The following is a 13,732-nucleotide window of genomic DNA, read 5'->3' on the forward strand; positions in this document are numbered from 1 at the left end:
CACACACACCCCTGAAGCCCACCCTCAACTTTCTGAATCAGCTTCTCTGGGTCTCTGGAGACATGGCGAGGGCATCCGTATTTGTACAAAGTTCCAAAGCAATTCAGATGTGTGTCTAGAGCTGAGAATCATTGATCTACCCTGTATGTCAGAGATTTTTTTTCTGCCAGTTGGTCAGCCCCATGGTTTTGTTCTCTGAACTGTTCACTTTCTGTGCGGTGGACAGATGACAGATGGACTGTTGGAACCAGCCCACCTCGACTGCTGGAAACTGCTAGAAAAGCGTTCCAGGTGCACTATCAGGACCCAGTTGGATTATCAACAAAAATGTCTCTTTGTATGATCCGACTGTTGAGGGCATTTACTGGAGAGCAAATCATGGGTGATTTTTGCCCACATAGGGTAAAGAGCTGCTTTCTTTTTGTGAGATGGGAATGCTCAGAAATTCGGAGCACTGGCCTTAGAACCTGACAATTTAGGTTCAAGTCCTGGCTCCAGGACTTTATCACATGCTGGTGACTGTGGCTGAGCCAGGACATCTTTCTGAACCTCACTTTCCAGAGCTAAGGTATGGGGAGAACATGCACTACCTTGCAGGGATGTCGTTAGGCTTAAATGATACGATGTATGTGCAACACTTAGCATAGAATCTGGCCCGAAACAAGTGCTCATTATGTAGTGGCACACTGGCAAAAACAAAATATGGCACTTCTGTTATTAATAGCGATATATATTTGTCTAGTGCCTTGCAAATTACAAAACCGCTCTTACATCTGACACTGAAACCCTTCCTCCACCCCAATCCTGAGGTGGGCATGGCAGGCATCAGTGACCCCATTTTACAGAAAAGGGAGGCTCAGAAGGGTTCACTGGCTCCAGATCAAATGGCAAAAAAGTGTGTCTGGCTTCAGACCTGGGTGTGATACCATGCAAATGAGTAATTATACGCGCACACTTGGCAGGCTGAGCATGTAGGGACCATCTGGCTTCGCAGGCTGAGGAGGACTGGATTTTGGAGCAGCTTCTTTTTTTAGACGAAAGCAAGATGGGGAAGATAAGCTGGCAAACTTTCCCTCGTTTTCAGTATCAGTGTGATCTGTGCTTAGTTTTGCTTTCCTTCTAACTCTTGGGCGCCCCTCGTCCCTGTATCTCTGTTCACTCCAGCTGCCCTGGGCTGCGTCATCACTGGCTCTGCCCCAGGCCCCACAGCTGGGGTCAGAGAAAACCAAAAGGAAGGGAAGCAGGGGCAGCTGGAGCCATCAGAGGGCTGGGTGAACACCAACTGTTCCCAAGTCTGGCTGGGGAACAAGAAGGGGACAAGCAGGGAGGGGACAGTTGATCCCTGCTCCCTGTGTCAGTCAACAGGGGAATGCTTTCCTATGCAACAGATGGGTCTTGCTCCTGGAATAATGTAATCCAGCCCAACACTAAGTATGGCACGGATGTGTTTCTCCTGGGGAGCAGGAGGCCAAGGGATCAAATGTTGGTTGAATCTAATCAAGAAGGCTTTTAGAGAAGAGGGGAACTTGAAAGGGGCCTAAAGGATTAGTAGTACTTGGAAGTACAGGAAGAGGGCTGGGAGCCCTCCCCGCCTCCAAGCAAGAAACATCATGAGAAAGGGCATGCATGTTGGTTTGGGGAACTGGGTGGGCACGTTAGGGGGACTGGGGAAAAAGAGTGCGTGGTAAGAAGCAGAGGACAGGAGGGATAGGGCAAGACCAGATGGAGTGAGGAGGCGAGATGCCATCCTACAGGGAAAAGGGAGTCCTGCAAGTTCCCGACAACTCCAGGCCAGAGCCCTGGAATGGCAGAACCTAAGGGGCCTCAGGGATCAGCCAGATCAACAACCACAACCCCAAAGACCGATATACAGATAGAGAGACCGAAGTCACCGGAGGGAAAGCACCTACACAAGGTTACGGAGCAAGAGAGACCATGACAGAGACGAGTACCCTGGCTCCAGACCAGCAGTTTGGTTCTCTTCCCAGCGGACCACCTTGCCAGACTGGCATTTTGATACAAAAGGAGTGTTTTAGGGCAGATTTGGCAGCAAGACGCAGGGGGAAAGGGATTAGTCCAGGGGTAAGCTGCTGGTCAGACTGGCCTCAAAGGACCCAGAAACCAGCATCGGGGAGGGCACAGCGGAGCTGGTGGGAAATCCGAGCCGGCAGCGAGGGGGAGAGCTGAGGTCATTCGCAGGCCCTTGTCAGGAGGTCACGGGGCATTTGAACCCCTTTTGCCCACCTCAGAGGCAGCAGAAAACACTACAACCACTACACACTCCCTGCCTCCAGGCCCTCCTCCCTCCGACCAACATCTACCCAGGCCTGTGAGTTTCCCACTCAACATTTTAGGACCTCCAGGTTCTATCTGCTGCATAGACACGTGTGCTTGGATGATCAGGAGTGAAACTAAAACCCAGACCAGAACCTAAGAGCATAGACCCTTCCTGGTGGGGAAGACAGCCTACCAGGCTAGAACCGTGGGGCGGGTCTTGAGTTTTGATGTGAGGAGCCGGAAATCAGAGCCAAGAGAACAGAAAAACTGTCTTCATCTAGCTCCTCCCTTGCACAGTGAGAGCAGCTGGGTGGCAGGGGGCGGCTTCTTGTGACGGAAATACCCGGGAAACCAGAGAAGCTGCAGTAAGAGCTGAGGCCAGGGCCACCGGGGTCCACTCAGGGAAGGGCAAGCGACACCTGACCGTATAGGCATGTCAGGAGGACCGAAGAACACAGCATTGGTCACAGCTAGTGCTGATGAAGCCCTTAGCAGACTAAGGGCTTTACACACAGTACCTCACCTAATTGTTCCAACAGCTCGCAGAGGGAAATACTACTAGAATTCTCACTTGGCAAACGAGGAAACCGAAGTTCACAAACAGCCTGAAGTCATAGGGCTTATACCAACCAAACACCTGAGCCACAGTCCTTGAAGAGGTGCACTTCCCTCCCCAACCCATCTCTCAATAATGCTGGGGTGCCACTGAGTCCAAATAGTCCTACAGAAAATTGCTGGAGTCTTGACTTTTTTAAAAGGATTTTATTCTTAAGTGAGCTCTATGCCCAATGTGGGGCTCGAACTTACCGCCCCAAGATCAAGAGTTGCCTGCTCCATCCAGGGACTGAGCCAGCCAGGCACCCCATAGAGTTTGCTGTTTTTGATTCCATTCCTCATGAAATTACATTTTTCTTATCCTGACAGTTTAGAGACAGAGGAAGGTGCAAAACCAAGACTGTGTAACCAACAGTACGGCTCAGTGATTGGGAGCTTGGATTTTGATGCCGAAATGCCAGCTTTGCCAAACTCTTGCTGTGACCTCTTGATCGAGTCACTTCTCTAAGGCTCTAGTTCCTCATACATAAAATGAGGCCAACAGCACCTGAGCTTAGGGGGTTCAGGTGAGAAGCAAGCGAGATGATGCGTGTGAAGCCGAGTGGAATCCTTGACTCCCAGGAAGGGCCAGTAAACACAGGCTGTGGCGATCATCATCTTGGTCCCTTCACCATGTGGCACCGGCTGGGGACACTGGGCATCTGCATGTGGTTGTGAAAGAACAGGAAGTAATCTTCCTAATGAGCATGGGTCCTGAGTATAGAGTGCAGGGTCTCCTGTCCCTCTGTCACTCGGCAGGCCCAGAGACCCCAGAAGGAAAGGGGAGCAGATACAGGACCCCCACAAGGCCCAGACACGCAGTTGAAGTCCACTGACGTTTCAAGAGCCCCATAGTCCTCCTGAGGATGGGCAAGGAGGCAGTCATGTCAGGACATACATAGGAAAGGCACCTGGGGACTGTGTTGGGGGCACAGCAAGAACCCGACCGGCCTCAGTGTGACGAGTCTGGGAAGGGGAAGGGATGAGGAATCTCATTCCAGTCTGTGTTGACTGAAATTCCCTCACGTGGCATCCCACGCACGGAAGCTTCACCATGTACCACTAGGAGGCTTCCCTAGGTACAGTCCCAGAATGGGATGGGGAACAAGATGCAGAAGAACCCAAGGGGTGCCTGGGTGGCTCAGTGGGTTACGCCTCTGTCTTCGGCTCCAGTCATGATCCAGGGTCCTGGGATTGAGCACTGCATCGGGCTCTCTGCTCAGTGTGGAGCCTGCTTCCCCCTCTCTCTCTGCCTACTTGTGATCTCTCTCTCTGTGTCAAATAAATAAATAAAATCTTTTAAAAATTAAAAAAAAAAAAAAAAAAGAAACCCAAAACCTCTTCTTAGCTTTTGGAAAGGTAATTTACCAGGTTACTTACCAGCAAATGACAAATAATATGCACAATTTCCTTATTTACCTAAAGGCCCACTTAGCTGGTATCTTTCAATCCCCTGGAAGTGAACAAAAAACCAGGACAAAGGGGAGCAACCTGGGTGGCTCAATGGATTAAAGCCTCTGCCTTCCGCTCAGGTCATGATCCCAGAGTCCTGGGATCTAGCCACGCATCAGGCTCTCGGCTCAGCAGGGAGCCTGCTTCCCCTGCTCGCTTCCCCTGCTCTCTGTCTGCCTTTCGGCCTGCTTGTGATCTCTGTCAAATAAATAAATAAAAATCTTAAAAAAAAAAAACAAAAAAAAACCACAACTCAGGACAAAGGCCTTGTGACATCCCTCCTGAGCAAAGGATTACAAAGTCCAAGCACTAAAGGCAGTGCATTTTAACTGCAGGAGAGTCTCTAACGCCCTCTCTGACTACCTGCTTTTACTTTAGACAATTGTTAAGTAAGGTGGCTGATCAGAGGTCACAGACTTGAAGGGATCAGGGAAGACTGCCAGAGGTGCGCACATTTAAGGCAAAGAGGAGTGAGAGCTGGCAGTCCGACCACAAGGAAGACAGCAGGACTCTGAAAAGCAATCAAGAGAGCTCAGAGGACAGCCACTGGGGCTGCAGACGGTCGAAGCAAACAGCTCTCCACGTCTTTGCAGACCGGAGGGTACCGCTGCTCAGACCTCAGACCTGCCCACCGATATAGGTCAGCTCTCCTGGGGGTGGTGTGGGGTACTAGGTATGGCCAGATGACTTGCTCTGGCTAATGAAATGTGAATGCAAACAGGGAGCGGCCCTTCTGGGCAGAAGGTTCAAGCGCTAGCGGGCGCTCCATCACGACAGCTGGCAGCAAACGCTTTCAGCCAGCCTGGGTCCCCAAGTGCAAATAAAGATGCCACCAGGCAGAGCTTCCCCAACCGACAGAGATCAAGGACATGGGCAAGAAATACACCTGTTACCTTTGGGGACTGCTTGTTAACAGCTACATAATCTAGTTTATCTTAATAGAAACATCCTAAAATGTCAGAGGTCGGCTCACATTAGGCAAATGTGTGCATTATCTTTTTGGTAGATTAACACTCAAAATAGTCAGTATTGTATTTTGTAGCTTAAAGGATAATTTTCAGTTATATGAAGATTCCCCTACTCCAGTGTTGCCGGATAAATGAGTCATTACCAGATCACGAACTGAATGGGGGAGATGGGTCCAGTTTCTGAGTACCTTCTGAACAATACATACATAGACATGGGACATATTTGCTGGGTCTCCTGGGCTAATGCTGTCAGCGCTGGCCCCCAGCACCTGCAGGACCAGCCCCAGGCACAAGAAGTGGCATCGGCTAGTTCTGTGAGTGCAGACGGGCTCTGGTCCCCGTACGGGGGTTTGCAGGCTCTCTAAAATACTTGTATGTACTCTCCTAGAAGAAGTCCATAATGTGTTGTTGAGTAAAACGGCAAGGCCCAAACTTCAAAATATACAGTCTCTTACATCATATATGGAATATTTATAAAACTGATCTTCCAGTGGGCCAAAAAGCAAGTTTCAACAAATGTTGAAGGATGAAGACCATAGGGTTATTTTCTTTGACCACAAAGCAATCAAGCCAGAAAACAAAAGCTGTAAGATAGTTCAAAAAATCTCACATATTTGGAAAGTAGGAAACATACTTTTTAAATAACCCATGGGTCACACATCCTTACACTTAATCTGCTGAACAATTCATGGTGCAGATCCCCGTTTTAGAAAGTCAGGAACTAAGAATGGAAAGAGAACACAATTTGCTCGAATTTACACAGTGGTGGTAGAGCCAGGACTCAAAACCAGGATACAAAATTCTAGAGCCCAGGGCTTTAATAAAGGATATTCTCTTTATACTCTGTCTTGCCAGAATTCCCAAGATCCTCCCAAGTCTCAGTGGACCCGGTATTTCGTGTCTTAGAAAGAACAGCTGTTGAGATGGGAGACATGGTCCCTGCTTGCTTTGGTGGCACTGACCTTGGGTCTACTGTGTAGACCCTTTTTGTTCCTGCCTCCTCTGGGGTCCCCTACCTGGGCTGAAGTATGATGTCTAGAGGAGTGGAGAGGACAGTTTCAGGATGATGTTCCCGGACAGCTTTGAGTTAGATCTCCAGGATATTTCCTTTCCTTTTAAAGTTTTTTTTTTCCCACATGGGCATAAGTGGTAAGCGAACAAAGAAAGACAGAAGGAAAAGTTACTTCCAGATGGCTCGCCATCTTGCTCTAATGTAGATTAAATAAAGAAAATATTCCAATGTATCATTAGGCAAACATGAGTATTAATATCATTCATATTATAAATGGAACAGAATGGAAATTCAGTCTATATCTTGACATACATTTGAGGCTAGGGCCTCAGAGCCGGAAAACAGACAATTACAGCGCCCTGATTCTGGGCATGTTGGAGGCTCCTGATACCTGAGGTAAGAGAAAGACCAAAGTGTTCCTAGATATCTCGGGGGGGGGGGGGGGGAGGGCTGAATTATAACCAACCAAAATGTCTCCCTCCTGTGGCAAGGGCCTGTTCAAACAGCCACTTAATGGTGTTAACCTACCTTCTCCATCTCCACCAACTTGTGTGGGTTCCTGTCAAGGTACATTTCCGGCAAACCTCCATGACACCCAGAGCTTCTGTGATACCACTCTGGACCTCAGCTTTTCTCCCTATGCTGAGGACACTACTCCCGCCCTCCTCCGTGGGCTCACAAGTCTGAGTCCTGACCATGTTTCACGGAACAAGAAAATAAATGGAGAATCTTGATGGTGGTCCATGTCCTAGAAAGTGACCTAAAGTGCTCAGAACTTACCAAATGGCCCTGGGGAGGTAAAGGCTGAGAGGCAGGAAGAGGTAGTGCTAAGTTGGGCTAGAGGTCCTGAAGGTGGGAATTTCACTCCATCCTTTGGTTTCATTTCTTCCATGGCAGAAGATACAATGGCCCAAGGGGAGGGAGTAGGCCCCTGGGTTAATACTGTTCAGCTTAAAGCTTGAAGCAACCCCCGCCCCACCAGCTCTACCAACTGCTTGTACCCCACTGCTTAGTCCCCACACCAACAGGGTTCAGTTCCCAGAAAGTCAATTTGCCAATCAGTAAGTGATCCAAGTCCCAGCGTGAGTTTAAGATCGGCAAGTCCAAGATCAAAGTACCCAGTTATCCAATCAGCAGCATAATTACATCCTCTTAATCTGTGAGGGTCACATCAGCCACTTCCTGATAGGAGGCTACGCGTCCCTGGGCAGGCCCCAAATGGGAACTCAGCTCAGTGACCGTTCACAAACGGCCGGTTGTGCCTACAGGCTGGACAGATGGTGTGGGGCCCCTGGGGTGAGCGATGGTCCAATGCCTTCAATGAGGCTGTTCCACTGGTCATAGTCCTCTTGTAGGTCTGTGTGGGAAAAAAAACAGGAAGGTTAGGGAGATCTTTGTGAGGTTAGTTCAAGGAGTAGCTACCGTGGATTTCGGGGGTCATCCTGGGGAGGAGCACCAGGGATACGGAAAGGACTGGTCATGGTGGGTGTGATGGTGACAGCGGTATGGGAACTAGTATCCACTGAAGGTTCTATCAGTGTGCTTCATTAATGACTTGCTTGACCCGGAACAACCCAGTAAAGGTAATAATAATAACAGAAGGCAGCATTTACTGAAGGGTAATGCATCCTAGAGACTGGACCAGACACGCACCGATTCATGTACTTTTCACAATCTCCCTATGCAGAAAGTCCCGTATTAGCTATTTTACAGCGGAGGAAACTGAGGCTCAGAGAAGCTCCCCGATTCACCCGAGGTCATTCCAACGGAGAAGTGGTAGAGACAGAATTCAAACCTGGGTCAAAGGCGTGAGAAAATGGAAAGCCCAGGGAAGCCGTTGAGCGGGAAGGAAGGGATCTTTGCACGTCAGCCGGGGGACTTCATGACAAGCAGGGGAGAACTAGACGGCAACATCATGAGGCAGCCCAATACCGGATAGGATTCCAGAGAGGGCCCTGGGATCGCAGGCAGATGGGTCTACCATAGCAAGAACAGTCAAAAAGGGACTAAGGTCTCAGGCGGAGGGAGCAGGGCACAGCTGAACAGGCAAATGGTGCTTTTGTTCCTAACAAACAAAAGCTGGGACAGAAGGCAGGGACCACTCTTCTTCATCTCTGGATCCCCAGTGCCCTGCCACGAACCTGGCAGGGAAGAGTTCCTCAACAAGTAAGTGTTACATATTCATCAATTCAGAAACTATCAAGCACACCCATGACGGGCCAATCTGTTCTTGGTGCTAAAAATACCACACAAAAACAGAAACCCTGATCCTCATAGAGCTCCTAATCGAATAGGCAGAGATAACAACAAACACAATAAATTATATTGCGTGGGAAAAGGTGGCACGTACTATGGGGAAAAAACAGAGCGGCTAAGAGAAGCAGTGGTGGTGCCTGGGAGATGGGGGTGAGGCGAGGAAGGGAAGGTACAGGGGCGTAACAAGGGGGATCAGGGGTGCCTGGGTGGCTCAGTTGGTTAAGCGGCTGCCTTTGGCTCAGGTCATGATCCCAGCGTCCTGGGATCGAGTCCCATATCAGGCTCCTTGCTCGGCAGGAAGCCTGCTTCTCCCTCTGCCTCTGCCTGCCACTCTGTCTGCCTGTGCTCGCTCTCTGACCAAAAGAAAAAAAGAGAAGAAAAAAAGAAGCCGAGCATGGCAGCAGATGAGGAAGGAGAGAACTCGCCACCCGGCTAGGGCTGTGACGGTCACTGGTCATGTTGACAAAATCAATTGTCACAGGGAACTGGGATGCAAATGCCCGACTAGAGTGGGCTTAAGAGAGAATGCAGAGAGAAGAGCCAGAGAACGTAAAGACAGACATTCTTTCAAGGAGTTTTGTTAGGAGGAACAGGGTAATGGGGCGCTAACTGGGGGGGAAAGTGGGGTCAAGTAGGTATCTTTTAAGAGAAATTTCAGGGTGAGGGGTACCTGGGCAGCTCAGTTGGTTAAACATCTGCCTTTGGCTCAGGTCATGAGCCTAAGCTCCTGGGATCGAGTCCTGCATCAGGCTCCCTGCTCAGCGGGGAGTCTGCTTCTCCCTCTCCTGCCTCTCCCCCTACTTGTGCGGCCTCTCTCTCTCTCTCACTCTCTCTCCCAAGTAAATAAATAATATCTTTAAAAATAAGAGAGAGAGAGAAATCTCAGTGTGAAATGAACCAGGTCAAGAGGGGCAGATTGACGTCTGCAGATAAAAGGAAAAACCTGTTGTCACAATCACCTTGAACCCACGGGGGAGAGAAGGGAACGTGGGGTGTGGGTGGTGGGGCTGGCCTTAGAGAACGGACTGGGAGCTCGTGGCCAGGCATGGAGCAGAGCATCACACAAAGGTGTGTGGATGAGGTGCTGGGATTTCAAGGAGGTACCGGCTACTTCCATTCTCTCCGTGAGCCGGGAGGCCAAGTTCATCAGCTCAGAGACAGGGGAGGGGAGGGTGTCAGAGGTCTGCAGAGAAAGGAGAAGGGAGAGTGGAAGAATGGAGACAGAAGCTGCCTAAGGCTCATAGGACAGAAGCACCAATCTTCTTAATAAAAGAGAAAGAATATCCCTGGGTCAGTGGCAGATGTGTTCCCAGAGGCATTTTTAGGAGCAGGGAGAGGTACAGCTCGCTGCAACCCACTTTGGTTTCCTGTGTGACACGCACCACGTGGCCACCAAAATGCTTTTCTCTTCTTTGCAAAGCTAATTGCCCCAAACGGAGAGGCTTTGCCTTTTCAGACTCTGTCCCATCTCTTCTCGCCTAGTGACACCAGAGCCTCGGAGTGGGACTCTCAGCCTCTCAGACAGGCCCACCGCTCATCCTCCATGATGCAGCTGGACAGCCCACACACGTCTATTCGTGACATTCCCTTGCCAAAGGACTAAAATCCACACTCATTCCAGCAAATACGTGGCTTTTACACTTGGCTTCTGCCCACTTCTCTGCCTTTAAGTTCTGCCAATTCACTGGGCACCAGGCACACTAAACCCAGTTTCTCCAAACCGATCACACAAGCCTCTGTGCCTTCTGTTGACAAGCCATGGGCCCCTTCCCTGGTGAACCAGACTCATCTGTTAAGGTTAAAGACGCGGATCACTTTGTCTGGGGAGCCTCCTCTCCTGGCTGTCCTTTCCTTTCCATCAGTTTGGTGCCTGTTCTCTGTGTCTCCTCAAGACTGAGGCTACCCCCTGGTCACTGGCGTCGCTGACAGGACAGGGCATCCGCTAAGTATGTGGGCTTTGGAATCAGGCAATTTAGGTGCCTTCTGGCCTTGCCACTTCATAACCAGATAACTGCGGACAAATTACTTAAATTTCCAAAGCTTCATTTCTTCATCTATAAAATGGCGTTAATAAAACGAGTACCTACCAGAGAGGGCCGTCTTCGGGATTACATGTGATAGTGAATCTGAGTACTTAGTGAAGCCTGGTGTAAAGCAAGTTCTGGATAATCTCCCTATGGTCTAAGACTCTCCTTCCCAGCTCTTCTGTTGGTGTCCAATGATGAGCGTCTTAGCTCAACCTCTTAGTTCCTAAAGGCAGCCAGACCACGCCACTGTGGCCTCCCCTGCCATCTTTCACTTTTTAGCTAATGACACGATGCTAAGAGCGACCAGGGAGAGTGGGCCGAGGACCATGTAGTCAGTCTGCACCGCAGTCTAGGGTCACGGATCCATTCCCTCTCCCATGAGGTGACAGGGCCCTGTTTTAAAGTATTAACCCGAAGGTCTCTAAACCCAGGGGGCGTCATGGAGCAAGATGAAATGAACATGTACGTAGATATGTAAATTCCGGTTAAGAGAGTCAATACATTCATAAAAGAACAAATATATTTTAAAAAGCAAACTGAATCCGTGGGCACCTAGGTGGCTCAGCCCTCACCTAGGTGGGCACCTAGGTGGTTAAGCATCTGCCTTCAGCTCAGGTCATGAATCCCAGGATCCTGGGATCGAGTCCCACACCGGGCTCCCTGCTCAGCAGGGAGTCTGCTTCTCCCTCTGCCCTTCACCTTGCTTGTGCTCTCTCTTACTCACTCTATCTCTCTCAAGTCAATAAATAAAATATTTTTTAAAAAAAGAAAGCAAAGTGAATTGACACCAAATTTTTTAGGCACTCAGGCCACACAACTAGAGTGTCCAGAGTGTCTAGTGTCCAGAGCACAGAGGTGACCGTCCTACTCTATGTACCACATCCAGCATGTCAGGTTGAAATCAGGGCACCGCACATCAAAAGGCATCCTGACAAACAGTGCATCCAGAGGGGATAATAAATGGCGACATGGGGAACCATGGGGAAGCATTGGGGAACAGGTGGGAGGTACCACGGACATCGAGCTTACCGAACAGAAAACGCAGAGAAGACACCACTGGGGACTTCGAATACCTAAATAGCTTAAATAGCTGCCATGTGCAAAGGGTCTGCAGCTTCGCTGGGTGGCCCTCGAGGGGATGACCAGGCCAAGCAGAGAGGAGTCAGAAAGGATCAGATCTCGGTCTTAGGCTAGAGTGAGGTGACCCTGGACACTCGGGGTGGCCTGGCTCCCTTCTGAAGGAAACTGTACTGTGTACAACACAGTACACAGTGTGGGCTCAGTCTAGGGCACACAGTGGTGGCTCAGTCTAGGGCACACAGTGGTGGCCACCTCCATTCTTTCTTTCTTTCTTTTTTTTTTTTTTTAATTTTATTTATTTGAGAGAGTATGAAAGCAAGAGAGATCAGAGGGAGAGGGAGAAGGAGACTCACCACTAAGCAGACAGCCCAATGCGCGGCTCCATCCCAAGAAGCTGAGATCATGACCTCAGCCAAAGGCAGATACTTAACCGACTGAGCCACCCAGCCCCTCACCTCCTCTATGCTGGCTGGATTAGAAAAAGACATCAGTCAAGAGAGCTCCAGGCCTCAGTGGGGCACTGGCCTACATCATGCTGCTAAGTAAAGGTGAGCCAGGAGAATCAAGCTGTCTCTCTTGGGAATCTGGTCGAAGAAACCCAAGAAAATACGGCAGTGAGGACCGAGAACCACAGAGGAAAAGGATGCCACGAAGTTGGGAGATCAAGCTGTGAGCGGTTTGAGTCAACCAAAGCTGCGAGGGACATAGCTACCTATGAATAAGGAGATGCTATGAGCAAGAGAAAAACCAGAGTAGAAAAGAAGAAAACAGACCAGAGGTAAGAGAAACAGATGTCATTAGAAGAAGAGACAGAGAGACTGAGCCCATGAGAGAGACCCGAGAGAGAGCGGTCATTCCTGCTAAGCTACCTCGGTTCCCCTAACTCTTCACTTCCCACGTGGCCAGATGAACTTTCATAAACAAGCTCACCTTCTCTTCTCCAGGTAAATGATGGAATCTCCATTCCTCGTAACCAAAAGGAGCCTAACTAGAATATCAGTCTGAAAACGGAGAGGCAGAGGGGGCCGACCCTCGTCGCGGCGCACTCTCCATGCTGCCCGACTCTGCGGTGGGACGAAGGGGGAGGGGACGCGCCCTGGGTGGAAGCCTGCACCGAAGACCTCTGCAGGCCTTGCCACTTAGCTGGTCAGTGACGGATGACACTGGTCGTAAGCCTTCCATGCTTTGTTTTGCTTAAAGTATGTCTACAGGGCGCCTGGGTGGCTCAGTGGGTTAAGCCGCTACCTTTGGCTCAGGTCACGATCTCAGGGTCCTGGGATCGAGTCCCGCATCAGGCTCTCTGCTCAGCAGGGAGCCTGCTTCCTCCTCTCTCTCTCTGCCTCTCTGCCTACTTGTGATTTCTCTCTGTCAAATAAATAAACAAAATCTTAAAAAAAAAAAAAAGTATGTCTACAAACTTAGCCCATGTAGTGTCATAACCTCCTCTGTGGTATAGATGAGGGGAGTAAGAATGAGTTAGGACACAGGTAATGGAAGAGAGAGAGAGAAAGGTGAAAGTGCCATTTACAGTGAGGAAACCGAGGCTCAGAAGTAAAATGACTAGGCCAAGGTCATTCGGGGAGTAAGAGACAAGAGTTAGGGTCTGCAAACTTACAGCTAAGCATTCTGTCTGCAACCCTACGCAGCTCTCTCCTTCACTCAGATTTTTCCTTTTGCCATACATCTGCCTGACCTGGGACATGTCAGGATAGGCCACTGGGTAAGGAAATCTAAGGGACCCCCAGGGCTGCCCACAAACCCCCGTTCTCTACTTACCTAGGTGCTTCTGCAGGAAGGCCAACATGGCCCTCACCATAACCTCCTGACCTTCATATGGGTCTAAGCTCCCACGAGTTTGTGCAGAGAAGAATTTACCAATCCAGTTACCAGCCACAAAAGCAAAGTCGGTTTGACTCCGATGAACAGAACCACTAGAGGCAAAGAGAAATGAGTAACTGGTACAGGTCTGGAGGTGAGCGCACACAAATATTTGCTAAGCACCTACCACAGGCAAGGGGCTTTATGTGCACCACCTCTGAGTTTTCACCACAGTCTCGGAAGGGAAG

The 13,732-nt window shown here is 49.7% G+C and overlaps 1 protein-coding gene across 1 annotated transcript in view; it reads right to left on the minus strand.

The window, feature by feature from the left end:
• Positions 1 to 5,724: 5,724 nt before the first annotated feature.
• PAFAH2 (platelet activating factor acetylhydrolase 2) overlaps positions 5,725 to 13,732 on the minus strand; it is a 30,314-nt gene continuing 22,306 nt past the window's right edge. The window contains exons 10-11 of the mRNA XM_044237488.1: positions 13,443 to 13,597; positions 5,725 to 7,660 (exon numbers count right to left, since the gene is read on the minus strand). Coding sequence (XP_044093423.1) covers positions 7,566 to 7,660; positions 13,443 to 13,597 — 250 coding nt within the window. The 3' untranslated portion in view covers positions 5,725 to 7,565. The remainder of the gene's footprint in view (positions 7,661 to 13,442; positions 13,598 to 13,732) is intronic.

Source organism: Neovison vison, chromosome 2 (genome assembly GCF_020171115.1).
Source record: "Neovison vison isolate M4711 chromosome 2, ASM_NN_V1, whole genome shotgun sequence".
NCBI classification, from domain to species: Eukaryota; Metazoa; Chordata; class Mammalia; order Carnivora; family Mustelidae; genus Neogale; species Neogale vison.